At 39.0% G+C, this 27,673-nt stretch overlaps 1 protein-coding gene across 4 annotated transcripts in view; it reads left to right on the top strand.

Moving 5' to 3' along the window:
* Positions 1–27,673, top strand: part of nlrc5 (NLR family, CARD domain containing 5) — a 32,613-nt gene that overhangs the window by 4,314 nt on the left and 626 nt on the right. For 2 of the 4 annotated variants that reach the window (XM_075470693.1, XM_075470690.1), the window contains 51 exons: positions 413–502; positions 1,638–1,823; positions 2,022–2,176; positions 2,717–2,848; positions 3,124–3,439; positions 3,591–4,038; positions 4,189–4,351; positions 6,370–6,500; positions 8,528–8,759; positions 8,848–9,089; positions 10,653–10,736; positions 10,819–10,902; positions 11,002–11,085; positions 11,185–11,274; positions 11,481–11,531; positions 11,612–11,641; positions 12,210–12,293; positions 12,549–12,632; positions 12,820–12,909; positions 13,417–13,497; positions 13,612–13,695; positions 14,989–15,072; positions 15,389–15,478; positions 15,643–15,678; positions 15,774–15,803; positions 15,908–15,991; positions 16,067–16,150; positions 17,075–17,164; positions 17,337–17,396; positions 17,684–17,770; positions 17,897–17,980; positions 18,120–18,209; positions 18,332–18,397; positions 19,944–20,027; positions 20,262–20,345; positions 20,501–20,587; positions 20,670–20,729; positions 20,857–20,901; positions 21,034–21,117; positions 21,210–21,293; positions 21,377–21,460; positions 22,420–22,494; positions 22,680–22,763; positions 22,861–22,944; positions 24,178–24,264; positions 24,376–24,459; positions 25,521–25,604; positions 26,797–26,880; positions 26,964–27,047; positions 27,132–27,209; positions 27,508–27,591. In XM_075470693.1, the coding sequence (XP_075326808.1) occupies positions 413–502; positions 1,638–1,823; positions 2,022–2,176; positions 2,717–2,848; positions 3,124–3,439; positions 3,591–4,038; positions 4,189–4,351; positions 6,370–6,500; positions 8,528–8,759; positions 8,848–9,089; positions 10,653–10,736; positions 10,819–10,902; positions 11,002–11,085; positions 11,185–11,274; positions 11,481–11,531; positions 11,612–11,641; positions 12,210–12,293; positions 12,549–12,632; positions 12,820–12,909; positions 13,417–13,497; positions 13,612–13,695; positions 14,989–15,072; positions 15,389–15,478; positions 15,643–15,678; positions 15,774–15,803; positions 15,908–15,991; positions 16,067–16,150; positions 17,075–17,164; positions 17,337–17,396; positions 17,684–17,770; positions 17,897–17,980; positions 18,120–18,209; positions 18,332–18,397; positions 19,944–20,027; positions 20,262–20,345; positions 20,501–20,587; positions 20,670–20,729; positions 20,857–20,901; positions 21,034–21,117; positions 21,210–21,293; positions 21,377–21,460; positions 22,420–22,494; positions 22,680–22,763; positions 22,861–22,944; positions 24,178–24,264; positions 24,376–24,459; positions 25,521–25,604; positions 26,797–26,880; positions 26,964–27,047; positions 27,132–27,209; positions 27,508–27,591 (5,266 nt within the window). The remainder of the gene's footprint in view (positions 1–412; positions 503–1,637; positions 1,824–2,021; positions 2,177–2,716; positions 2,849–3,123; positions 3,440–3,590; positions 4,039–4,188; positions 4,352–6,369; positions 6,501–8,527; positions 8,760–8,847; positions 9,090–10,652; positions 10,737–10,818; positions 10,903–11,001; positions 11,086–11,184; positions 11,275–11,480; positions 11,532–11,611; positions 11,642–12,209; positions 12,294–12,548; positions 12,633–12,819; positions 12,910–13,416; positions 13,498–13,611; positions 13,696–14,988; positions 15,073–15,388; positions 15,479–15,642; positions 15,679–15,773; positions 15,804–15,907; positions 15,992–16,066; positions 16,151–17,074; positions 17,165–17,336; positions 17,397–17,683; positions 17,771–17,896; positions 17,981–18,119; positions 18,210–18,331; positions 18,398–19,943; positions 20,028–20,261; positions 20,346–20,500; positions 20,588–20,669; positions 20,730–20,856; positions 20,902–21,033; positions 21,118–21,209; positions 21,294–21,376; positions 21,461–22,419; positions 22,495–22,679; positions 22,764–22,860; positions 22,945–24,177; positions 24,265–24,375; positions 24,460–25,520; positions 25,605–26,796; positions 26,881–26,963; positions 27,048–27,131; positions 27,210–27,507; positions 27,592–27,673) is intronic. The other 2 variants (XM_075470692.1, XM_075470691.1) reach the window with 2 other exon arrangements.

The raw sequence follows: 27,673 nt of genomic DNA, 5'->3' as shown, positions 1-27,673 counted from the left end.
TTGTGGTCCATTTTGTGAAATAGTCACTATTCTGACGAATACAACTGCTTTAGGATATTTTTTATATGAGCTGTGTTTATTTATTTCACGTTAGTTTCATCTTTGTTGTTTAGTTTTATCGTAAAGGCCTCATAGCAGATATAATCACACGGACAAACAAGTGAAATTGAAAGTAGTAGATGTTCTGAACATATTGGCACACATGCAGGAAATAATTATGAGTCTCTTTCTGTTTCTTTTCATTCTGGAAATCCCCATAATTTTCCATGCTTAAATTCTTTTTCAATACAAAGATAATTTGAAAACTAGAAAAGAGAAAATTGAAGATGATTCTTGTGGTGCACCTCTTGTCTTGATATTTTCCATGTTCATAATGCAAAGCTTGTTTTTCACATGTTCATCTTTACTGTAGAAGGGTGCGACGATACTACTCGCCCTGCGATGGATCTGAAGTCATCAACACCACCTTCAGACGAGCAGCTCATCAAACGCCCACGGATAGGTGGAGCATACACGCAACCTTTTAACCATGTGACATTTTAGCTACAGTCACTTGCGCAAACCAAGCTGACAAATGGCTATAACTACCTAATACTTATCCTTCTGAAAGAATGAATTATACCGTAAAGAAACATTTTCGAGTAAGTAGTAGTTGTACAACTATCACTGGAAGGACTTTGTCTGAAAATATTGCATCCAGTTTTCATAACACATTAGGCAAGGCAAGGCAAGGCAAGGCATCTTTATTTATATAGCGAATTTCATACCACAGGCAACTCAATGTGCTTTACATAAAGACAAGGCATTTAAAAGAACAGCAAAAAGCAGCAATTTAAAGAAAAAAAAAATATAGAATAAAAATTAAAAACACAGTTAAAAGCAATCAAAGAAGAGGGGAAAAAGAAAGATATAAACTCAACCATAAGCACACCGAAAGAGAAATGTTTTTAACCTGGATGTAAAAGTGCTCACAGTTGGGGCTGATTTCAGTTCTGTTGGTAGTTTGTTCCAGTTGTGTGCAGCGTAACAGCTAAAAGCTGCTTCACCGTTACATTACATTACATAGATGTTCATGTCAAATTGGGTTTAACTTTTGGAGCCCATTTTATGCTATGCTGTCCCTGATGCCTGGAAATTATTACAGTTTATATACTAACATACCAGTATTAGGACTTGATGTTTGCTGCCAACATCAATATGAAACCACAAACCACAACTAAATTTTCTCACTATTAACAGTTCACTTTTATGGTGTTGAAGTCGGGGTTAACCAAGCATGTCATCAATGTTTATTTGATTCAGTACGACATTAAGATGGCCAGCTAAGTTATCAGGTTTAGATGTGTGTGATTCCAAACAAGCTGACTTGAATAGCTCAGAATTTGACTGGCTTTGTTTTTTTGGAGGTGTGCCCTAGATTACATAAATGTTTTTTTTATTTTATTTAAACCTTTCAAACAAAATTTCTTGTGCTCAGAGTTTTCTAAATGTTGGGTAAAAATAATATGAACTCCAATTAATGAGTTAAAAAGTAGCATATCCAACCTTCATTAAATATAAGAGAGTGCATCTGTGAAGCTGCTCATGGGGCATGCACTCTATTAATAGTGTATTTCTATAACTTTTTATACCCGCAGATCACTGGGAGCAGTATATTACTGAGGTGGTGAGTTTATTGCTGAGGCGGTGGAGAAGACTGACAGAGCGGCTGGTGAAAGAGGTTCAGCTGGAGAAAGTGTGGGTCAACATAAGATCTGCAAGCAGGGGCAGAGACAGGCCTGATCAGACCCCTAGCTCAGCTGACAGAGGGAGTAGAACACCAGGTCAGGGTACTTCCTCTTCATTTTATTGTACAACAGGAAATTTGCTGAATTTGTGAAAAAACCTGCTATTCCACTTCATTCATTTGAATTAAACGAATTGAAAAGCTGAATATGGAATTGAAATGTACATGTTAAAATGTGTACACGATAAAACTGTCTGCTGTTTTACAATAAGAACCATTTTTTCACCAAACTCAGAGCCTGATGGTGATTATGGCTATTTGGAGTCCAGACTGACTTTGGAGACCTTCCTACAGGGTTGTGCAGGAAAAGTGACAGTTCTTGTTGGAGAGGCTGGATCAGGAAAAACGCTGCTAATGTCTTGTTTAGGACAGCAGTGGGCAAATGGACTCGTAAGTCTTAGTAGTCATTTATTTCACCAGTATTATAAAAGATTAATCTGCATTTGAAATGATGTTTGTGTTTAGCTGCTAAGATTTAACCTCAGGGTGTTGCTGAATAATGCCACACACATTACAACATAACACCTGCAGTGCTTTTTTAAGATGAAGGATAAAAAAATGAAAGTAAAACTGAATGTTACTGTCCACAATGTAGTTTTACAGTAGCTGTGTTTTTATGTTTTTGAAAGAGCTTGATAGAGAGTGATGTGTAGTTGTAGAATATCAGGGAGGATTCAAACACAAAAAAGCATTTTTGTTGTTTCGGAATAACAGCAAGGGCACAAACATTGGGGATCAGTAATTGGATGTTTAATAAACATAAAGATTGCTCACCTGAATATCATACTTTAGTTTTTAATCAACTTCAGACCCAAGTTACTAACCAGGTTTCGCACATTGAACAGTTCACATTTATTTTCTACATATTTGGTGCTCTCTAATACTTGTAAACAGATTTTTTCATATCCTTGTGTCTCTGTTATTATCCAGGGTCCTATCCCTTCTTCCTACTTGTTTGTCCTGCTAGAGTTTCGTCAGCTCAGCTTGTTGTCCTGCCCTCTCTCCCTGTCTGAGCTGATGTTTCAGCACTACCTCCCTCCAAACGGGGACGAATATGCAAAGGTAAGTTGGTACTTTTACTGAAATAGTGCATTTACAAATATGTAATAGATAGTAAAGTTTTAAACACCTGAAAGCATTTAGAGCAACAGCTACTGCAGGATAACTCGGCACTAAAATCAATGTTGAAACCCTTTTCAGTTTGATTGAAAGGTCATATGGGTCTGCGTTCATTAAGCTAATAGTAGTTTAATTCTCGAAGGCAAGGAAGAAAAGTAGTTGAGCAGATTTTGGGGTAAATAATAGCAGTATTTCACATTATTTTTGTGTTTAAACAGGAAGGTATTATGGACTACCTCCTTTCCAATCCAGAGCAGAGCTGTTGGGTGCTGGATGGCTATGATGAGTTTCACAGGAAACTCAACAGACGAGAAGTGCAGAGTGAACCACTGGACTTCGAAAAACCTCTACCTGTGGCGGACCTCATCTCAGGGTTGTTGAGTCGTCAGCTTCTTCCAGGAAGTACCATACTGGTCACCTGTCGTGTACGTGATGTTATAGATTTGGATGGCTTTTCAGACAAAGTGGGGAACCTGCTGGGATGGGACCACCATGAGATCAAGGAGTATGTGGGCAACTTCTTTGGTGAAAACGGTAAAAATGGTATTCTGCTCGATTTGACTCTTTTTCAAACATAGTTGCTCAGTTTAAGTTTTCATGTTGTTACTGTAGAAGCGGACTTTGTAAGTGTAAACGTCCAAGTCTACCTTAAATTTTACACTTTTTTAAATTTTTCACTCGACAGACGGTCGTCTTGGAGCGCAGGCAGCAGATCTCCTTCTTTCCAATCGATACCTCCTTGCCATGTCTTCTCTCCCTGCCCTCTGCAACATCTGCTGCATCTGTCTGGAGAATTTACTGTTGGAATGCAGAAATGAAGGACACACGCAGATGCTAGAGGAAACAGGAAGTAAGCCAATGAAAAACACTCCAGAAAAAAACGAAGAAAGAGGGGGAGATGGCAGCAGAGGGGAGAGTCATCCACGAAAAGGAGAGCAAAGTAGAGATGCTGAAGGAAGCAGAGACATAAGAAGTGATGGTACAAATGGCCGAGCAAAGTCATCTTCTACATCAGTCCAAGTCCCCACCACCCTGACCCAGGTCTACCTCGCAGTTGTGGCTGCATTCCTCAGGCGTTACCCTGAGCAAGAAAGAAGAAATGATAGGCCAAAGACCACAGCGTTTCCTCAGAGGTAAAGAATACTCAGCAACTCATGCACAGCACATCGTACATAAGAATACATTTCAGTGTCATAACCAATGGTTGTTGCTTCGCAGCTTCACACATCTTTGGTTCCATGACAGCAAACGTTAACATATTTGTTGTGTGTCTCTATGGGCAGCACTGTGGGTGCACTCACCACACTGAGCCAGCATCGATCTGAGCTGTGTGAGCTGAGTCGGCTGGCATGGGGGGGCTTAGAGGAAAACAAGATCCTCTTTGTTGAAGAAGACATTCCAAAGCATGTTTTAAAGTTATCAATTCAGACAGGGATCCTCTCACAGGTCAGTCACACATATGTCATTGTTCTCTATATATCTGCAGATGTGCTGGTGATTTATTTTATACTAAGGATGTTTGAATGTATATAAGGGATAATGCCCGACAAAGTGTCCATTATCAGAAATGAATGGACGATGCAGAGGCATGAACCGTCCGACGCGAAGCCCTCGGAGCGCATTATCCCGCTTATACCATGGTCACTTATGAAAGAAAGAAATATTCAATCAATCATTAATACTTTACTGTGTTTTAGAGTTAAAATCGTGAGGTTTTTTTTTTTTTTTGGTTACAAGTCATAGCTGAGCGGACTATTTAATGTCTCCCTACCGGACAGTCGCATAAAATAGTAGCAAAATGTCATTGAGAGTAGGGGCAGTGTATCTTTCAAAGTTGATGTCCATGTCTTTGTCAGCCAGGAAGACTCTTCGTGTTTTAACTGCCAATGTCATGGTTTTCTTTGTGTTTATCTCGTCCTTGTCATCCTCTAATTTGTTCAATTCCTCTGGTGTCACCTCCTTGTATCGCTTCTCCTTTTTCTTTTCATATTCTCTTCTCTCGTTTTCTTCTGCTGCATCCCAGTCTTCAAAGTTACCAAATTCACTAAATAAGTTCAAAGAAATGATAAAAGCACTCATGTTTTTGTCTGTCTTGCAAAGCAGGTCAGTCATATAAAAAGTGTTCTGACAAATGGCCCTTGTGTTGAAATCCAAAGTGGATTTTCATTCATTAAAACCTTCACTGTAAAATGTATAGAAACATATCACTGAAAATGTGATAAAGAATAAAGAAAAATGTTAAAAGTTTTTTCGTTGTTAAATATAGTAATAGATAAAACCAAATTGCACACAGTAAAATTTGGTTGATTTCTTTATGCAGAACATGAGCAGTGTCATGGTTCGGTAAGGGAGGACCCAGGAGCAGACACGAACAAGAGCTAGAAATGAAGTTAAAGGATTTATTTTTCAATATAAACAAAAGGCGCAGCAAGTCTGGAACACTGAAAAACTACACTGAACATAAAACTAATAAAATAACAAAACCAGACTGAATACTTGTGGGACAGGACAGACGAGGAAAACCATGGACCAGGGGCATAGGACAGGAGTGAGACGAATAAGACGAGGAACTCAGACGAGGATCCGGCGAGGAGTGGTGGAACTAGAAAGACATATATACTGGGGAGGTGATTACTGGAGCAGGAAACTGATTAGTAACAGGTTGCAGGTGAGAGTGAAGAGAGCAGAAGGCAGGAGACAGACTGAGGAGAGAGAGAGATGGCAGAACACAGGGAGAGCACGCTAACTTTGAAAATGAATCTAACACAAAGAACACACAAGGAGCAACAAAACACAACTGAATACCGAGAAACAGAACCAAGGTGAAACAAAGACTGGGCCAACACAGAAAACACCAAGAACACTGAACAAAAACAACACCAATAACCAAGTCCAAATACCCAGATCCTGACAAGCAGAATGTTTGAATGAATAGTTACTTTTCTAAAACAGTTGTGATTAGATAGTGAATACAGCAGAGAGGAAATAAATGTTGCTACATCTAGTTAGAGATAAAGGAGGACAGAAAGTTTCGTAATTTCTTAGTTGATAGAAAGTAGTTGGCCTTGATCCTGCAAATGAACAATAAATTGAATAATTAAATGGAAAGAAATGTTGCACATTCATTTTCATGCCTAAGTGGTGAAGTTATGCTAAAAACTAAAGCTATACAGTAAACCTATAATAAAGTTTGGTTGCAGGTGCTGTTATTTTTAGCTATGTTAGCAACATGAGATATTAACAATGTAATTGTTCATAGTTACTGACTGGCTTGATGTTTCCTGCTGTCTTTTTTAACATTCTCATGCAATGAAGGAATCAATGAAAAACTACTGCAAATACTTTCATACTCACAATATGATATATCACTTTTAGTCATTTTACGGTGTTTATAACATCTGCTGAGTACGGTTGGCCTGATTGTGACATAGCTAATTCCGTGTAAAACCTCGTCTTCCTGTCAGGCGGAGCTCAGACGTCACGATGGGGTGCTTGTCGATGCCTTCTGCTTCATTCATCTCACTGTGCAGGAGTTTTTGGCAGCACTAAGAATCATGACAAGTAATGATGTTAGTGACGCACAGCTCAAGAAAAGGTAAAAAAACTGATCAAAAGAAGGGAAATGCAACTTGTAAAGAGCATGGTTAGATTTTCAAGCGGACTTCTTTTTCATGTAACCTAATCAGATCATAATTCTGAGGCACACACATTGGATCAGAGTTTGCTCCTTTCATTACTCCTTATTACGCAATCTTCAAAGTTTTATGTTAATATTGTCAAAGTCAAAGTCAAATTTACTTGTATAACACATTTCATGTACAAAACAATTCAAAGTGCTTTACATAAAATGATTATTATTGTGTTTATATAATAATTTATCAGTTTACTGGAGATTAATTTATTTTTACTTTACAGCATGTGACCCGAATATATACAGTGTCTTAAGTACCAAAGCCTTTCCTTATACTGCGATGGTTGAATGAAACTTGACCTTTTCACACCTCTCCTCCTGCTTTGCATGGTACAGTCTGTGCTTGGTCCCAAAATACCAAACATCTAACTCTTGTCCATTTAGGTTACTGCCAAATTTGATACAGCATGAGAACTGCTGCCAAATTATAGAACTACCATGTAAGGATGAAGAAAAGAAAATCTCATTTGCACAAAAAAATACGGTTAACAGTCAACCAATCTTTAAGCTTCAACTCAAAATAGACTCCTCAGTCTCATCAGCAAATGACACCAGGTATAAATGTGGCCGTGTAAGCAACATGAGCAGTGTAAGTTGAGCAGACAACCATGTTTCTGACGACCTTAAAAGGAGATCAGAAATACACTGATGTAGGCACAAAGTATAGCATCCAATCACAGTTGTGCTGGCTCGGGTATCTGTTGACCTGGGGAGACATAAAATGAGGCATGGCACGACAGATCGTTCAAGTGAGACGGGGCATTCCCAGGAACTCATGAGACGCATGCACATAGATGTGTGTTAAAAGCTGTTTTACCTACCTGTCTTTTATTTTTTTAAATGGTATCACGTTAAGATTGCTGCTGCTTCATTAGTCAACTAGGTGTTCAGATGACAGGAAAACTATTCCAAGCACAGCTTACAAAGACTCACTTTTGGCTATTAACAATTCAAAACCCAGTCTTTCTTTTTTTAAAACATAAAATGGTTTTATTCGGGGACCAAATGATGTTTAAAGGTGTTTGCTGGACCAGAGGTTGCAGCTGCTCTGCCTTCTGAAATCAAGTCGTACCCTCTCAGGGCTTTGCTCTGTCCCTCAGTATCAGTATCAGTATCCCTCAGTAACTATAACACTGCTTTTCCACCACATGCACCTCTATAGGGATGTGGTTGTTCTCCGTCCACACAGCTTCACACCACGCCGCGTTTAAACTGCATGATATTACTCACCTTCTACTCCCAAAGCTCCTGCAGTTAAATCCCAGGCCTTGATTTTTTTCTGTTTTTTTTTTTTCGCATTTTCATGGTGAAAAAGTAAGTGCTTGGCCTGTGCCATCGTTTATGTTCGTGGACGTGGAATATGATGATATTTGAAGTCGTGGCATTACTGTCAGCCTGCAACTGCTACAAACTGCTGCACCAATCCTATTTTAGCCCCATATGAAACCCAATATTTGTCGAGTTTAACCCTTCATTTGAACATATTTACTCTCTGAGTGTCTTGTTGCCCAAATATATATTTCTTGCTTTGTGTGCTGGCCAAAAGTCAACCTATAATGAATACTGATGTAAAAGGTCTTATTTAATCCTTTTATTATTTATTCATAATTTGCAAACAGTGCATAGCCAAATAAAAAAAAAACATTTATTTCTTCAAATACATCTGGACTTTCTAAAACCACCGGTTTGTTTTTCTGCTTGTGTCATTAACAGTGTATTAATATAGTGTCAAAGCATTCCATTAATCATATCATGTAGCTGGAAAGTAAAACAGAACAGTGCACCTGTTGTAAGACCATGTGAGTGTTTCCTTCTGACCGGAGTACCTAGAAGCTGCTGTCAAGAGAGTCATTAACAAAAGGATTGTGCCTTCATCACAAGCTAAATGTAATGTTGTTTTTGTCTCTCCCACTTCCTCTTTGCTCTCTCAGATTCAGTCTGAAAACTCGCTGGACAACCAAATCAGACCAGAAGACAGTGTTCACTGACTCTCTGTACCTGTATGTGTGTGGTCTGGCGTCCCCACTCTGCACTCAAGCTCTGGTTGAAATAGCCAGAGCTTCTGGTTTAAAAGGAGTTCAAAGTTGGGTCCAGAAACGACAAGCCCTCGTTCTTAAATTACTGAAACCGTTGTGTCAGAGTAACACTCTGACTGGACCAAAGGTAGAACATCAAAATAAAGCCTGATATACAACAAACAGATTTTTTTCTGTCTCTTTTCTACTGAACTTTCCTTGTTACGTTTTCACAGATCCTGCAACTCTGCCACTATGTCCAGGAAAGCCAGGACCAGCAGTTGGCGAAGCAGGTTGTGAGTGTGAGACCCACTCTGGAGCTGCGAAACTTCGGGCTATCACCCAATGATATTGATGCTCTGGCATTTGTAATAAACTCAGTAGGGGATAATGGCATTGGTTTGGACTTTGGAGCATGCTCAATGGAGCTGGAGTGTTTAGATGTCCTGTCCAGGTGTCAGTACATTCACTACCTCAGGTGGGTGAACAAAGACAACTGACACATACAACAGTATTCATATTTGAATCAATAGATATTGGGTTTTTTTTCTCAAAATAAAAATCTGTATGTAGAATTTGCCACTTAAAATGGTTTTATTAACTATATTTCAACAGTTCCACTGCATTGCCTGACTTTACTCCTGACTTTGAATTACTGTGTAGCCAGAGAAGTGGAGCAGCATCGGTGCAGCTTTAAGCTGACATTGTTGCACGGTGTTAAGTTGTGAAGAATCTGAAAACCCACGTTTAGCCTTTTGACATTTATTGAGAGTCCAATGCACCGTGAAAGTGAATGTGGCTCCGGAAAGAGCTGCTGCGTTGCCTTTGACATTCCTTAGATGACCGGCTCGGATGACTCCACTCCACCTGTCAGAGTCCGGACTCCTTATAATTAAATTTTATTTGACCAGCTTAAAGTCCAATGTGCTCCCACACATTGTGCACATTTCCATGTTACTTAAAAGGCGTTCTTGGTGTTGTGTGTGTGCACATGTGTTCTGGACAGATTACACAACTCCTTGAGATAAAACTTTTACTTGACTTTCATTTGGCAAGATAAACTAAATGTTACTGGTCAGATACAAGAACTTAGAAGCAAAGGCACCAAAGTACTCAAAGTGCTCAGTAAAACAAACTGAAGCGTTTGCACCAACACTTACTGAATATTGTCAGAATAGTGTGAAAAACTAATTTTCAGTGAGCAGAAAATGGTAGTGGTAGTGAGAGAATAAGTAGTCACATTAGACTTACTATCTATGAGTTCAATGCACTTCCTCCTTTAGAGGGTGAGAGATGTTGACAGGTTGCAAATCTAGAACTGAAACAAAACAAAGAGACAAACAGTCAACCTGCAATTCTTGTCTTCTGAATGTGGGACGAAGCACACGGAACAAACTTTTTATAGGAACGTCTGAACCCTGAAACTTCTTGTTGTTAGTTGGCAGCTCTAACCTCTGCTTTATCGTTCTGTACCACATAAGGCTCAGTAAACTCCTATAGCAGCATGCAAAGTTATTCAAGTGTGCTGGGCGCTATTTTGGCAAGGCTTAACATGACGTAAATCAAAGATAATGAGGAGAACGATCCAGTCGAGGCAAGCTGCAGATCTTGTTAGCAGCTGTCCGTGCTGTTGGTTTCAGTGTCAGTGTCCATGCTTACTTTGTTTGCATTTGCTATGCCAACCAGAGACAAGGAAAGCACATTGTCAAACTGACAAGAAGCCTTGAGCTCTGTTTATGGGACAATCCCATTAATTGCTTATTTATTTATTTATTTACCATATAAGCACAGCAACATAAGTAAATATTCCATGGATATATATATTTTATTTGTTTGAGTTTTGTTAATCAGAAAATATATCAAGATTTCTTTAACAAGCGTCTGAAACAGGCAACATCGTAGGTTGACCTTAACAAGAAACTAATTCTCAGGTTCTTTTACATCTTTTTTTGTGCATTTAACAAATATGTTGTATTTATTGACAGTTTTCTCAACAGTTATATTGATACGTTCTGTATCCATCTGTTTTGTTTTTTTTCAGTTTTCGCAGCCGCAAGTATGGTGACAAGTTTGCAGAAAAGCTGTCATCTATTTTGCCTGAATTCAAAATTCTGAAAAAGCTAGAGTAAGTTTCAGACTTTGTTTTCGCGCTGAGAGAAATGTAGAACTAATCTTGAGTTGAATGAGTCAATCTTTTTCTTTACAAGGTTTTGTGGTGCCAGTCTGACGGCTTCAGGAGCAGTGAGTTTGGTGTCTGGCCTACAGAACTCTCCCCACATCACTGAAATCAAGTATGTTTTCTGTCTTTCACCCATTTATAAAACTGTGACAGGTGTGTGCTCGACTAAAAGTTAACACGGCTAATGTTTGTTGTTTGGTGTGTGTTGCAGTCTTAGTGACAACAATTTGCAGGATGAAGGAATCATGCACATAGCTGAATTTTTTCCCAAACTACAAAGCCTGGCCTCCGTAACGTATGTTCATACTTCTCATGGACTTTTATTTCAGTACAGTAGCACAATTCTGCTGCTTCTGGAAGATTTGCATATGCTGACGTTCTTGTGTTTGTCCAGACTGGGACGAAACAACACTTCACTGAGAGCACTGGACTGTCTCGTTAAGAAAATGTCTTCCTGTTTTCACATCCAACATGTTCATGCAGAGTACGACTACACTCACTCACACATACACACACATATGCACAGTGCCGGTAACAGTACATCATACAAGCTCGTTTAAAGCACCGCAGCAGTTCAGCCACAAATATCTTATCAGTTACAGATTACAGTCTGTCAAAATCATTTGTAAAAATGAAATCTAGTCCAAACACTTATGATGTAACGGATATTTCTGCCTTTGCCTTTCGCAGTGGGATGAAAGAAATGACAGTAACTTTCTCTCAAAAATCAGATATAAAAAGGTGAGTTTTGTGGTTGGAAAAAGCAAATAAAAAGATCCAATGAGCATAAGATGCTGACATTTTTGTTTTCCCATCTGCAGCCTTAAAACTAAGCAAGCGTCAACGATCAGGTAAGATAATACACACTAAGTTTCTTATCACATGTTGATTGCTGTATAAAACTTTGCTCCTTTGCCAGTTTCCTTAAGGAACTTTGCTCCTTCTTTTATGTTAAATGGATGTAAGCAAAATAACAGTTACCTTGAGTTTTGGGAATCACCTAATCTGAACTAAAAATTAACCTGTGACTTAAGACAGACAGAGTACTTTATTCATATGTGAAAGGGTGTTAAACTGTGTTGCAACACTGATAATACTAGCAAAATGTACTTTATACGAAAGTCTGCTTAAATTTCAAACACACCTTTGGCCATAATTCCTGTGCTAACATGACAATATTTAACACAAACAACCTGGGTTGAATAAAGTAATCCGATGATTGAATTTTGCATTCATATGATCAAAGCTCAACTTCAATGTGACATAATTTTGTCCAAAAACACTTTTATTGCTGTTTTTCAGTTCCATAACACAGAAAAGGAGCTTTAGATGGATGTGAACCCACCGAGAGTCGTATAGCTGCAGGTTTTTATAGTTCGTTGGGGATATTTTTATAATTATGGTGTCATTTTTTTCCAGCTTGTTGAATCAGAAGTGGAGTAAGTCTGAGATGAAAAACCTTGTCAAGTCACTGGCTAACTGTCCTGCCCTCTCTGTCCTGGAGTAAGTAACATTAAATAGACCTCCTCAGTTTCAGTAAACACACAGATTAGAGTAAATCTGTACTAAATGAAGCGGACGAACACTTCTGTCCTTGGTTTACTTTCTGCAAAATGACTTTAAACTATTGAATAACTGTAATGTAAGCAGGTCACCACAACTGATATTTTGCACACTATTGTCTGACTATCAGCCTATCATGAGACTTTGTGACAGAAATTGTGTGTATGTGTTGTACTTTCTCTGTGTGTAATGCAGTCTGTCTGGAGGCCAGTGGCATGAGGAAACTTTGAGGGTATTGACTCAGTTTGTGCCAAAGTTCAGCATCACTGAAAAGATCATGTAAGGCTCTAATTCTGCTATAACTCAATTATACATAGATACACATCAATTATATGAGATATGAGAACAAAAATCTCAACCACATTTGGTGCACTGGTTTATTTTTAATGATTAATAGACACATTTAAACAACTGTGTGAAGCATTTAGAGTTTTATCAGCAGTAAGTGTTCACTGTCTTTTCTCAGCTTGAATGACAGCTGCTCATCAGTGGACTGTTTGGTGGTTCTGACTGCTCTGCTGTCTGACTGTCCTTCTGTGATGGAGCTGCTTGTCAGGTACAAAAAATACACATAAGGAACACTGCAAACCACATATGCACACATGCACACCCTCTATAGTTGCAGACACATTTAAGCACACTGTATCAACAAATTCATTATTACATTATTGCATCCTTGGATTACAAGTATACATTATTTAAATTTGGGCTGCAGGGGGGTGTGGTGGTTGGCACAGCAAGAGGGTTCCTGGTTCAAATCCTGGCAGGGGCCTTTCTGTGTGGAGTTTGTTTGTTCTTCCCGTGTATGTGTGGGTTCTCTCCGGGTACTTCAGCTTCCTCCCACTGCCAAAGAACATGCATGTCAGGTTAATTGGTGACTCTAAAATTGTGTGGATTGTTGTTTGTCTCTGTGTGGTCCTGTGATAGACTGGCAACCTGTCCAGGGTGTACCCTGCCTCTCGCGCAATGACTGCTGGGATAGAAAATGGATAGAAGGATTATTTGAATTAATAAAAGTAGTGTCACTTTTGCTTTTTAACTGTATTTTTGCTCTCTGTTTCAGACTACAAAAACCTCTCCAGGTGTCTATAGTGTTCCCTGGAGGGACAGAGAAGCCTGCAAGTGAAATATCTAAAAAGCTATGGTTTGTATGAAGTGTTTCACCTGTTCTGCTAGGAATGTTGTTAAAGCTTGTTTGGTAGGTTGTTGAATCTTATTAAAATTGTGCATATACTCACGAAGCTGTTGCCCTTGTCAGTCTAAGCTGCTGCAATCTGCTGCCTGCTGATCTCGAGAAAGTTTGGAGAAGTTTGGGAACCTCTTCGGATCTCACTGTCCTGGAGTAAGATACACAAAAAACATGAATATGCAAATACAATCAGAAACAAAGTAAAAAGTACACATTTACAATGTAAATATAGTCTAGACCTTCCCTTTGTTGTGCAGTTTATGCTGAGGGTATATTCTAACTCCAGGGTCAGAGAGTTATTGTACTGAAATGCAAATGGGGTAGGAACCACAGCCTGAAAACAACAATACTTTCTCAGAGTATAATCAGTGTGCATCATACATGTAGCTGTTGCTGCTTTAATGAGTCATGTGACTCATGCACTTTATGTCATGAATGACAGTTTGTTGTGCATAAACCTGCGTTTTCATACGAAATAAATATGATTAGCTTTTTCTATATTATGCTAAAAGTGTTCTATTACCGTGGCAACAGCCACGTTAAATGACTTTCAATAAGATTTGTAGTGTTTTTATTTTTTTCTGTCCAACTTTACTCAAGTGTTTGGCATTTGGAAGCACTCTCGTGTTGTACAGTGAACCCTCGTTTTTCGCGGGGGTTACGTTCCAAAAAGAACCCGTGATAGGCAAAATCCGTGAAGTAGAAACCTTTTTTTTTTTTTTTACAATTATACAATGAAATACTGCATAATGCATCGAAACCAAGGAACAAAACCTTTTTACAGGCCCAAGCATTTGTTTAACAAATAAAAGTACTGTATAAACGTTTTTTTTTTTTTTTTTTTACAAATAACTACTGTAGCCTACTGTAAAATAATCATTTTCATCATCAATACGAACTGAAGGCTTCAAATTGCGGAGATCAGCACCGCCCCACGGCGACCCGAGTCATTGAATTAGAACGGGAGAAAATGAAAAATGATTATGCAAAAAAATACAAAGCACAGTGGGACAAATAGCGACTGACGTGTATTTCACTGCTCTTCTGACTGAGCAGCTGCTGACTCCGCTCTGTAGCGTTTTTTTCTTCTAAAGCCCGCGGTGCAGGTGTGTTTTTTCGAGAGAAGAACATAGTTATCGGTAGTTGTTGTTGCTCTTTTTTTTTCTTCTGGGCAAAAGGATTTATATATACCGACATGCCACCATCGATTATGTTTGAGAACTGTAATGAACGTGTACGTGTACATATTAAACCGCAACGTTATTGACACACAGGTAGAGAAGAAGCGGAGAGACTGTTTAGCCAATCAGAATGCAGAACACAATGCACGATGCAAATCCGTGAAGCAGCGAGACCGTGAAAGGTGAACCGCGTTATAGCGAGGGTTCACTGTACTGTATAATTCTTCTAGGTCTCTGAAAATAAGTACTTTTTCTCTATTTTCAGCTTGTCCTTTAACCATTTGGGCGACAAAGGTCTGAAAAAGTTGTTGGATGTGATGACTTGTTTCAGCAAAATCCAGGAAATTAAGTAAGTTCACCAGTTATAATGACTATATTGTAACAGTTATAAAACCTACCTGAGAGATCTTTAGCTAAATGAATATTAAGATACTGACATACAAGTATAAGGAATCTAGTATCTAAATTTCTTACCATTGCTGCTTTACAGACTCTGCTTTGTGTTGTTAAATATGCAAAGTCATCTGGAAAAAGCATCACGGGTGTTATCTCACCAAACCGGTTCCAAACAGACACTTTGTTTACACTAAAGCAATCTACGACATGAATGTCTTATTTAGGCAAAATATTTTGTCCTACTGACTCTTTGTTTTTGTATTTTTCAGTTCCAGCAACAACAACATCAGCATGGAAGGAGTCTTTATGCTGGCTGGTGCTTTATGCTCCCATACCAGCCTAACACAAATTCACATCAGGTACTAGTTGATTTGCATTTCAGCCATTAAAGGATTTTATCAGAGCAGCAACAGCTGTTTCAAATGTGGCAGTTACCAAATGCTGTTCAGCACCCAAGTGTTTATGTTTATATACGAAAAAATGTACAATTAATTGATCTGTTGTTGTCCTGTTGTTTATTAAGTAATGGAGGCAAAGACCAGGTGATTCTGCACAAAAGGTAGAAAAACTCATCTTAACTTAACTTAACTCTTTATTTTGATTTGCTTGTTAATGAGTTGCTTCAGAGTTAAACTTCTTTTTCTCCTTTTTTAGTGATGGCAAAGAGCAGATGAAGATGTTCAGGTGCAGAAAGCTGATAAATACACAGTGGTGACATACTTCAGTCTTCTTTAAAACTCTTCTGGTATCAGTGTAGTGAAGAATTATCCTCCTGTTTTTTTTTATAGAATGCAGAACAGCAGCCTCCTACCATCTGATATAACCACAGTATGCAGAAGATTGGTCCAATGTCGCTCCCATTTGGAGTTGGAGTAAGCTGATTTGTTGTATGTTTTTTAAAATCTATGGTTGAACAGACATACATTTATGTACTCGTGTTGTGTCAGGTTCTCTCACTGCTCATTTGCTGACAGAGCAATTGAGAATCTTCTCAAAGTGTTGCCAAAGATGTCGTCGCTGCAGAGACTCAAGTAAGACTTACACAACTTCATGGACATTATACAGTATGAGCTGTGTATGGACAACGTTTTAGTTTGAGCATGAGCAGTTCTCATAACCTCATAAGTTACATGATGGAAGTCGTTTTTGTTTTGGAACATAATATAATAGATTTCCAACATTATGGAAAGGATGCTCACAGCAAAAACACACAAAAGTTTCTCCTTTTCCAGTCATTATTGTTGAGTAATATTTTTTAAAACATCCAGTTTTAATCAGATGTAACCATTTATTTGGGTCATCACAGCTGCAGGAAAACCAGAGCTATTAGTAGTTATCTTATTAAACCTTTCAGCACTTAATGGTCATTTCATCTGATGCTGGAGTATTTAAAAAGTTCAGTGAAATAGAGAATAACAACAGCCGGAGGTCTATCTGCTCTTGGAACAGCATTTTTTTCTTCCAAGAAAAGACGCTGTTGGTGTAAGATTTCCTTTGTGTTTACACTGATTTGTAAAGTTAGCTTGTGAAAGCTTGTCTGAGTGTGGCTCGACTTCAGCTTTGGAACATTACTCCCCTTCCCAGACATCGCCCTCTTCTCAGTTAAGTTACACTTTTTATTTATGCCACACCTCACTTCTCATGAGATTTTAGAGAAAGACGCAAAGATTGATGGCATCATGGCATTCTTACTCAATATGGAAGGAAAAACTCTTTGTCCTGGTCAATAATTGTCACCTAAATACAGGTGAAAATAGGACACAGGTTGAAAATTTCCAGCCTTTTCCTTCATAAAGTTATTTTATCTGGCAATTACCATTTTTGTTGAAAGCAGTTGCAATGTTGTATGAATCTTAACTGATAAAACTACATCAAGGTTTTTAGGATAACTGAAAAGATTTTATCAACACCTGCTTTATTTGTGTAAATGAATCGTCCCTTCTCTTTATCCTCAGTGTCAGCAATAGCATCACATCCACAAGCGATGCACTGATACTGATCAGCTGTTTGATTGACAACCAGAGAGTCACATCAGTGGAGCTGAGGTACTGCACTCATCTTTAAAAGTTTTAGCTTTTCGTTTCAGTCAACCACAGCTAGTGGTATAACTAACAGATAGATCACGATAGTATTTCTTCGAATCTTGCATGTTTATTTATATTTACATCTGTCATTGATGACTTTTTAGTTAAATGCTGCTTTGAACTCTCCCTTTAGTCCACAGAGTGAATCCTTCATCAGTTTCAATGGAGTGACAGCACAGCAAGTGAGCTGCAGGTCTGTTATCACGACATCTTATATAATCAGTCTGCTGATATGTCTTAAAAACACGAAGTGTGTTCCCTTCTAAGACTGTCTCAGGCTAAACAGCTTCAGACTTTTTCTTATTTTAGTTTCTGTTTTAATCCAGCTGCCATGTGGTTTGTATGACAATTATTTAAAATGAACTACGGCTGCAGTAGGGGAGGTAAAGAGGAAGGAAGAAGTTTGAAAGTAACTCTGAACCACAACTGGTAACTAATCAGCTGAATAAGTAATATGTTTTTCTCTATCTGTGCACACAGGTTAACACATTTTTGCTTTCAAAACTTTGCTTTAATGAAGAGACTCCTTGATATCCTGCAGCAGGGCCAGCAACTGTCTTATCTTGAGTATGAGACACACACGCACAAAAACACGTATTCTTTCTCATAACATTACAAACCGATGTGCACATGCATAAATATGTGCTTTCATGTTCTGAACTGATGCGTTGCTTGTCTTCCTTTTGACTGCAGTTTATCAGATAACCAACTGGAAGATGAACGAGTGAAGGTGCTGGTGGATTTTCTACCAAGGCTGAAAATCAGCACTTATCTCAAGTAAGCTACATGGATACTGATGCACTTCTTTCAGTTGCATCTTAAGTTGTAGATGAAAAGTAAAAATTATACTGAGATCAACTGTGATGTACTGTAGTTGTACCTGTGACAATAAATATTTTTTTCTTTTTAATCTTAGTCTCAGTAACAACAGACTGACCCAACAGGGCATATTGGATGTGGCCAGCACACTGTATACCTGCACTAATGTTTCTGATGTGGAAGTCAGGTGTGTCTCGGTGCTACAGTGTTCATCAAGCAACAGTCAACACAGATGGACAATCAATGGCTTTTTGAATGAATGACATGTCCATTTCTGTCTATTTTTGTCCATGGTGTGTTTGCTGGTAGTTTGGGAGAAAACAAAAAGTGTCTCATCTGGTTCAGACAAAGTGGAGATTGTGAAAAAAGTCTGAGGTAAGAATTTACTGTTACCACAATACCGCTGTGTCTCTTTGATGTGCTGAGCACAGTGTTGTGTGTTTCCTTACCATGTGACCTATTTCATCAAAAATCCCATCACTATAACTAAGATCTACTAAGATTAACTAAATATTAGAACTTCTATGCAGTTTTCAATCACTGTTGTTTTAATGTCATTAACTAAAACAACTAAAAAATTGAGGCATGTGCAGATGTCTAAACCCTCATCACAAGCATAGACAATTAAAGTATGTGGAGGACATACCAAACAAGCCGTAGTCATTTTGTCACGTTCTATGGACAGATGACGTTAAGAATTAGACCTTTGACAACAATACATTTTATTTAGTTTTCTCTTTGAAGTCAAAGGGAGGTTGTAAAGAAATTTAAGTTATGTGTTCTGTTTGAGTGGAGACATAAACAAGCTGCATCTGATGAAGATGTCACACGCTCCGGTTTTCACTAAATATCAGCAAAGACTGAAGCTTTTTTTTTTTTTTTTGTACGTTAAGAAAGCTCAACCACAACAGGACTTTCAGCAATAGGCAAGGCAATTTTATTTATAGAGCACAATTCGTACACACGGCAATTCAAAGTGCTTTACAGCTACATAAAATCACAAGAAGGCAATAAAATCCTTCCACAAAAAACATAAAAAATAATCATTAATTAATTAATTTAGAAGTGAAGAGTGCAGATAAAATACTTTCAGGTGTCATATGCACAGCTAAACAGAACTGTTTTCAGCCTGGATTTAAACATTGTCAGAGTTGAGGCCTGTCTCACATCTTCTGGAAGACTGTTCCAGATGTTAGGAGCATAAAACTGAAACGCAGCCTCACCTAGTTTAGTCCTGACTCTGGGCACCAGCAGGAGACCCCTCCCTGAGGTTCTCAGAGCCCGAGTTGGTTCATATGGCTTTAACATGTCAGAGATGTACTTTGGCGCTTGACCATGAAGACACTTGTACACAAGCAGAGCTGTTTTAAAGTCTATTCTCTGAGCGACAGGAAGCCAGTGCAGAGACCTGAGCACTGGACTAATATGGTGGTATTTCCTGGTTCTAGTCAGGACTCGAGCAGCAGCGTTCTGGATGTACTGCAGCTGTCTTACAGCCCGTTTAGAGCCCAGTGAGCAGGCCGTTACAGCAGTCTAACCTGCTGGAGACAAACGCATGGATAAGTCTCTCTAAGTCTGGTTTAGACACTATTCCTTTGATTCTGGCAACGTTTTTTAAATGGTAAAAAGCTGCTGATGTTACTGATTTCATATATCACACTATCACACTATCAATATCACTGAAGCAAACAGGAAGTGATAAAGCTCTTCCTCATAAGCAAGCATAAGCATTCCCCAGATCCCTCTGTACCCGTGGGGATTTTCATGCAGCTACATGTCAGAGCAGTTTCATATCCTTTTCTGGCATCAGAGAGTCTGCTACTGTGCAGTGTGGTGTTACGATAAAAAGGTTTCAGTGCACATCAGAATGAACAATTATGCTGTTCAGCCTTTAGTAATCTGTTGTTTTTTTTTCTTACAGTGTCAGAGAAAGCAATTTGAAGCCTGATCATCTGGTCAGATTAGCAGAGCTTGTGTCCAGCTGTCCCAGTCTGACCAAACTGCAGTAAGAACATCCTCACATTCATTCGATTTATTCGTTTCTTAGGGTGAAATGCAGGAAATGATGTAATTGCAGTTTCCCAGTGTTCAGTGAATAAATGAATACATATGTAATGCTTAGAAATACTATTTTTTTAATGAGCTTTCAGTAACAGAGGTAAATCCACTGATTCGGGTCCTGGCTCTATAGCCTGAGTGTGTGAAGTTGTTCAGTGTTTTTTTATTGTGATTGGTTCAGGTTGAAGAACAATTTGCTGCAGTCGGAGTGGATTGAAGACTTTGTCAAAGAGTTAAAGAGCAGTCAAAGGGGCTACACTGTCAGGTGAGTTATGAAGCAGATATACTCCAGATTTTTATAGAAAACGTTTCAGTCTACTTTACATTTCAGTCTGTTAAACAAACTATTAAACAGACTAATGTTGAACGGATGTATAACACTATTAAAATAATGTGTTGCACTTTGCTTTTTTGCATCAGCGTGGAGGAGTGCTGGATCAGTGCTGAGGAAGCTGTGCGCTTATTGTGTCGCTGTCTGGAGCTGAACAGCAACATTCAAACTATCAGGTGATGCATAAAAACTCCAACTGAATGCCCCAAATCATCATATACAGCAGGTATGTTCACACTGTCAATGTGATTCTTTTAGGGTTCACCACGGAATATTGCACCTGTCATTGGTGAAAACCACTGAGCTGACCTCACGCAGGTTAGGACTTTTTGATTCAGCAGACTCTGTTCTTCTTTTTCAAATGAAACTGGAAGATGTTCACAGCCGTGCTCTGTGCAAAAGGAAACACTCTGATGATGCTTTTCGTTTGTTTGCTTTTCTCCAGTGTTGTATCTGCACTTCCACCTCAATCAATGGCAACAAATATAGGGTACTTTTTCATTTTTAAATGTCATGGGCTCCTTTAGCCTTTGTTTGCCTCAAAGACAGAAAATAAATGTCATCTTACACAAAGGTTGTTTTTATGAGGATAGTGTTCAACAGTGATCTGTCTTCTCCTCAGCCTTGTGGACTGCGCTGTTGTCGGGTACCAGCTCGTATCTATGGGGAGCATCATCCAAAAATGTCCTCTGTTGGCAAAACTGGAGTTAGTACTTTCTATTTTAGGCATAAACATAATATGAACACCACAACATTCAAGGAATAATTAAAGTTCATTTTTGTTCCAACTTGTTAAAGGTTTTCCCACAACAGACTAGATATGGAAGGAGCTGAGTTTCTCTGTTCCCTTCTGCCCAGCTTGCCAAATCTCACCTCTCTCAGGTGAACATTTTCACACGTAACTCTTTAACCAGCATGTTTTTAAAGGTTCTTGCATGATAAGCACCTTGTTTTGCCCTCTGCAGGGTTGGAATCAAAGAGAGTACCGTTTCTGTTGCTGAGGAGATCTCACAGACCCTCCTGCAGTCTGCATCCATTCAGTGCTTAAAGTAAGAAACAAACACAAACTTGTTCTGTTGTCTCATTCTTTATCATTAGTGCACCATGAGTTGTTCAGGGACCTGGGAGATCAGAGCATTAAGGCTTCATTTACACTGCAAGTCTTGATGCCCAGATCTGATTTTTTGCCTAAATCCGATTTTTTTTTTTAACGTGTACTTTAATAATGTGACTCATATCTGATTAACGCGATTACACTTGCCTATCACCTGAAACATCGCGCATGCCTACTTAAGTGTTTACCAAACTGCTGAGGCAAATGGACGACGTTGACATAGGTGTGGTGCTAGACGTTCATGAGAAGTTCGCCCAACATTGGCAGGATTTTAAGGCAGAGAAGGAGGAAAAGGGCCATTATCGCATCCTGTGCACACACTGCAATTATTGCCTCCTCAGCTGTTCAGAGGAGTGTCTGGGTGCGTGACCGATCCCAGGACTGGTGGGAGAATGTTGTGGCGGGCTTTGATGAAGAGCAGTGGGTCAGCAATTTTAGAATGAGCCGACAAACTTTTGATATGCTGTGCGAGAGTTTGTCCCCATTCTTCTCCTACCAAGACACCACATTTCGTCGGGCGATTCCACTGAACATCCGATCTGCCTGTTTACACGGCGGTCGCATTGTCACATATCCGATTCGTATCTGATAAATTTCCACATATGAAGGAGGCCTGTATCCGATCTCAAAATATCCGAATGCATGCGTCCTTGTCCTATTTACATGGTCAAAAAACATATCCGATCTGTGTCACATGAGAGCAAAAAATCGGAATTGGGTAACATTTAACTGACAGTGTAAATGTAGCATAATTGTTAAGCAGTTCAGATGTCATAATGATGTGTATTTTGACAATGTATTTGATTGACTTATTGTTTAATCTTTAATTAATTTAGTTGTTGTTCAGATGTTATCTTAATTTGTGGAATGAGTGTTTCCTACTATCTTTCCCAGTCTGTCAGGTCATGTGATTAGTGACACAGCGGCTCAGAGTATGTCCACATTCTTGCCCCGCCTTCGATCACTGAAGTAAGCTTTTAGTTAGTGTACAGAATGGTTTATCTAAGTGAACTGTTTTACTGTCTAAGTAGCTATAGTTGCTATTGTCCTAAAGAATAATGTTAATAATTTGAACGTACTTATTAGATTGTGTAAAACATTTTAAATATGCTGGTTCAGTATATGAATGAATCCATTTAAATCTTCCACTTTAGTCTGTCCCATTGTGTATGGTCAGAAGCTGGAGGGCTGCAGCTCATCGCTGCACTGAGTCGGTGCGTCAGTTTGGAAGATCTTTGGTAAGACATGCATGTGCAAGCCTATGAACGGTTAATGAATGCATGTTTATGATCTCTGTGTATTCATTTGTGTTTGTGTTTCTGTGTTATCCCCAAGTCTTGACTCTGTGCAGCTGAATGAGAAAAGCCAAATGTGTTTGGCACAAGCGCTGAGAAACATCACCTCTGTACGAAGCCTCAAGTAAGAAACAGCCTGTTATGTGTAAAAACATTTGTTTCCAGACTATTAACCCAATTCTTTATTGTTAATTAAGTTTAGCGATAAAATAATCAGCATCTTGGTTTTTGAGACATTGCATTTGGCATTAGTTTGGCACAATAGTTGATTTATAATAGCTATGAAATTAAGTTTCCAAAATTGTTAAATAATAATTCATGTTCTCTGTCTTTCCACCAGAACAAATTATCCATCTTAATGGACAGAACTAAGTTTGTAAAAACTGAACCAAGAACATTGCATCTGAAATCAGAATAGAACAGTTTTAATATAAAAACCTGTCCTCGCTTTTAGTTTTGAAATAAGTTGCAGTAAATAAGGAAGCAGGCTTCTTATTAGTGGCTGTTACCGCTGACAATGCTGCACCAGTTCTCGGCGTGTTCACCAGTAAAAGTGGTCTATTCTTTTATTCTTTAATCCCAGCTGTCTGGTGTAAGTTTGTAAAACGTCCCACTTTAAAGTGATCACTAAACTGATTAATCTGCTGGGTGTACCTGGGTGAAAATCAGTCCACTTCATTGTCATCTTATCCCTGAGGAGCCTCAGCTCTTCTCCAGGGTTGTTTTGTGGTTTAACTCCACAGTCCAGTTCTGCATGGCAGTTTAAAGTCGGTTTATGGTTTCCACAACCATTTTCTAAGACGACATGGAGCCTGTTCCTGGCAGACATCTTTGCTTCATCCGCAGCGGCCACACTGGCACACTTTACTCGCTCATATCTGCACCACACTAATAATTCAGGCTATGCATGACGTAATGCAATTGTTCCCTCCTTTGCTGCCAAAGATGCTGCTCACATTGCAGCTACTGTTGCTGCAGCTTGTAATACCAGCATGTCATCAGCTCCAGATAACTTAATAGTAATTTATCAGGGTCTAATTCCACAATCCCGCCTCTTCCCTTGGGGGTGGGGAGAATTTATGATTCTTCATTCCATCTTATTCATAGTGTGAAGGTGTAAAGCACAAAGGGAGAGCTCAGAACATAGCCAGCAAATGTCAGATTTGTTTAATACAATCCAGAAATGCATTTCAGATTTAAATAGATATAAATCTTAATCATCCGAGATGGCTCTTCATTCAACATAACTACAGTCATCCCCAGTATAGATGAAACACATTTACACCTCGTAAAACCACTTCAAAAAAGATTGCCTGGTTTAACCATAAGGTTTCATGTGTGTGTTTGTGTGTGAAAGGCTGAATGAGATTGTAAAAGCAGAAGCTGACTGTGTGCTGGATCTCCTGGCTGGCATGGAGGCAATCACTCAAACACAAGAGTTAGAGTGAGTTATTTTACACCTACAAAGTGTGTGCTGCACATTCACAAATGTAACAAATGTGATGTTATCTTAGAAAGAAGTTGACCTCAGCAGGGTTGGATGTGTCTTTCTCAGGTTGGGGTGCTGGAGGATGGCTGATAAAGGCATAGAACAGCTGACCAGAGTCCTTCCTATATGGAAGGAGCTCAGGAAGATCAGGTAACACCATCACAATGCCCTCGTTGTGAATGTTCGGATTTGATTTATTCCAGTTTAATATACATAATATGCTGTGAGTTGTTAACTTTAGTTTGTTTCATCATATAAATACTAATTAATCCATAATTATGCACAAAAACAGCAGTACTTGTTCTGCTGTAGGAAACGTCAGTTGATCAAAAGGTTAATATTATCTAAGTTTTACTTTGTTAATGGGGTGTTTTATTGATGGATCCGCCACTACAAACAAATTCATCATTACAATGATCTACTGCTTTGGTATCTCAACCCAACTCAAGAGTATTGTTAAGCTGTACCTAAAGATTATAAACATGCTGTGTGGTCAAACTCATGTGGTGTAAGTGTAACTCAGTCTTGGCCATTTTGTTGGACTTCCATCCTCCTCTTTAAAGACACCAGCTGTTCAAAGAGACCATCTGTTCCCTCTGGGCAGCGGGGTCTTCCCTCACTAGGTTGGACTGACAACAACAGAAGGTCTCTTGGCTCAGTGTGTGGCATTGTTGCTAAAGATTTGTATCCATTACATGTCGTCTAGTTATGCTACGTCTTTTTTCTGTGTTCTGTCAGTGCAAATTAAAAACAACACTATATTGATATTACAAGCCTCAGAGCTCTGTTCTTAATTATATATTTTTCTTTGTTTTATAGTCAGATCCCATCTTAATTTGGATGGTTCACTGTCTTGTGTTGAATCTGGTTTCTCACCAGCCACTCATGGGCAGAACAAACTGAAACACCAGAGAATGTGACCTTTGTCTTCCTGGATCTGTCGTTGTCACTCTCCCTCATGAGTATTTTTTTGGAGCCCATCCTGAATCAATACGTGCACGCACAGAAAAGTTTGATGTCAGATAAATAATCTGAATTCCAATCAAGCTGCATATTATTAGAACAATGTGATGTTAGCATTCAAACGATTTATGAACTCTTGTGTCTTCTAAAGCTAAAAAAAAAGAAAAAAAAAGAAAACTTATGGCTGACATCTGTTTGTGGTGTCAGAACAACTTAACTTACCTACATTTCTCTTGTGTGTCCTCCAGTCTCCCAAAGAATCTCATCAGTGACCAGTCAGGAGAGAAGCTGCTTGATGCTTTGAGGAGCTGTCGCCACCTGCAGGAGCTCCAGTAAGAACATTTTTAGGTCTCATTTCTGCATGTTATTTATGGAACACCTGTCATGGGGACTTTTATTCCTTTTGTTCGTGTTTCCTGTTTTATTTTTTATTTTCCGTTAGCTTTACTGCAGTTTTCTACACCTGGTTTTCAGTTTCACTTCCACGCCTGATCCTTGTTTTGTTATCACTCCCCTCAGCATATTTCCTCCATGATTTCCTTTGTTCAGTGCCGGATCGTCAGTCTTCTTTGTTCTGTTAGTTAGAGCTTTTATTTCGGAACACCTTTCATTAGTAGTAATAAAGCGTTGTTCCTTTTCAATCACCCGTCCTGCGTTTGGGTCCTCTTCCACCTGCAGCTCTGCCATTAATCATGACAACACCAGTGCAACACTCTGGCTGACGTGTGAGCTACTGGTGTGTGTGGCTTAGTCCACATTTAGTAAGGCTGTCAATAGCTATCATACAATTTAATTTCCCATCTCTTAGGTCATGATTTGATTCTGTATCACTTTAGTTCCAAATTAGTTCAGAACTCTTAGTGTAAAAAATGGCACAAATGCTGAAAAATCTTTGGCAATTCAGGTTTTTAATAATTAAAAAATGTCCAAATTCATTATAAATTATTACATTCACTACTTTCCTCTAATAAATATGCTGTTACTTCATCAACGATGTCCATTTTTTCCTCTTTAACAATGAAAATGTTTGAGCCAAGGCTTCCTCAACCTTCAGCTTTGTGTCTTTGTACAGTTTAACGCTGCAATGATGTGATTTACTTTGGCTCAGTTGTCTGTATCAGAAACATCAAGGCCTTCATTGCTGCCTCCATTGTGCAGGTGTAGGTTAGCTTGGTGTCTTTCCCTGCTACATCCTCCTGTTTTATTTGTGCTCCAAATTCCAAACTAACATGCATCTTGCGACCTCCTAAAAAACAAATGTCGTCAGTACAAAAGCCTGAAGAGACGTGAAGCAACTGAACTTTGCTAAACAGAAAAAAAGTTTTTTCATCCGTTTTTCTAATTTGTGAAATGACTCTTAATCATACAGTTAAGAAGCCTAATTCTTTAACATATAGATCCATTCAGCACTCATCATAAGCCTCTTTATGATCTTATTCTCTTTTCATGTTTGATTTGTGGAGTTGTTTCAGTGTATTTGTGGAAGAGCAGAACAGAGTTAAGATGTTTGTTTCTGTTCTGCAGTCTGTCCAGTAACAGTCTCGGTGACCTTACTGCAGCCAGGATGGCCCTTGTTCTCCCATCGCTAACACACCTTACTGTCTTAGAGTAAGTTGCACACACTGAATTTACGCCTTTAACTCGAGTTAATCCGAGGTGTTTTTCTTCTTAAGGAAATGTTTCTTATGTAGTATTTCAGAAAACCGTATTGGGAATGAGGGGTCAGTAAGTCTGTCCAAAGCAGTAATGAGCTTGAAGAACCTCAGCAGGATTAAGTAAGTCCTGTCACTCTGATGCCTTTGAGAATCACAGTTCTGTTGTGTGACTAGATGTTCCGATTATTTCTTTTGTACCATCAGTCTGACCTCTGTTGGGACTTCTGAGCTGAGTGCCGTCGCTGCCAGTCTGGCTCATTGTCCCCTCCTACGGGATGTGGGGTAAGATTGAAAAATGAGCATAAAGTCATTAAAGCCAATAAACCGATGCGGTAGCACATGTAGGTAAAGTTTATTTATTATTTTTGTGTATTTAAAAACCTTTGCTGTTCTTAATCATGTGACGTTTTAAATGGTATCATCGGTTTGAACAGATTAAGACGTTAACCTGCTGTAACTGTAGGCACAAGTCAGACATCATGCGCTGATCGTGATACACTGAGATTTTTTCTACCCTGATATCAGCACAGTGTTAAAGCCCTCATTCATTCTTTCATCAACTCTCTTCTTCTGGTTCTAGTCTGGGATGGAATAACTGTGGTGACGATGTGGCGCTCGAACTGGCCGGAGTTCTGCCTTTCTGCCACAAGATGACCCGCATAGAGTGAGTCCGATAAAGCCCACATGCACGAAACCCCTACAAGGTTAATGTTTAGGGTTGAAGTAAGATGAAATTGTTTTGACCG

This window comes from Odontesthes bonariensis, chromosome 7 (genome assembly GCF_027942865.1).
Source record: "Odontesthes bonariensis isolate fOdoBon6 chromosome 7, fOdoBon6.hap1, whole genome shotgun sequence".
NCBI classification, from domain to species: domain Eukaryota; kingdom Metazoa; phylum Chordata; class Actinopteri; order Atheriniformes; family Atherinopsidae; genus Odontesthes; species Odontesthes bonariensis.
This window is presented reverse-complemented; position numbering and strand designations above follow the sequence as displayed.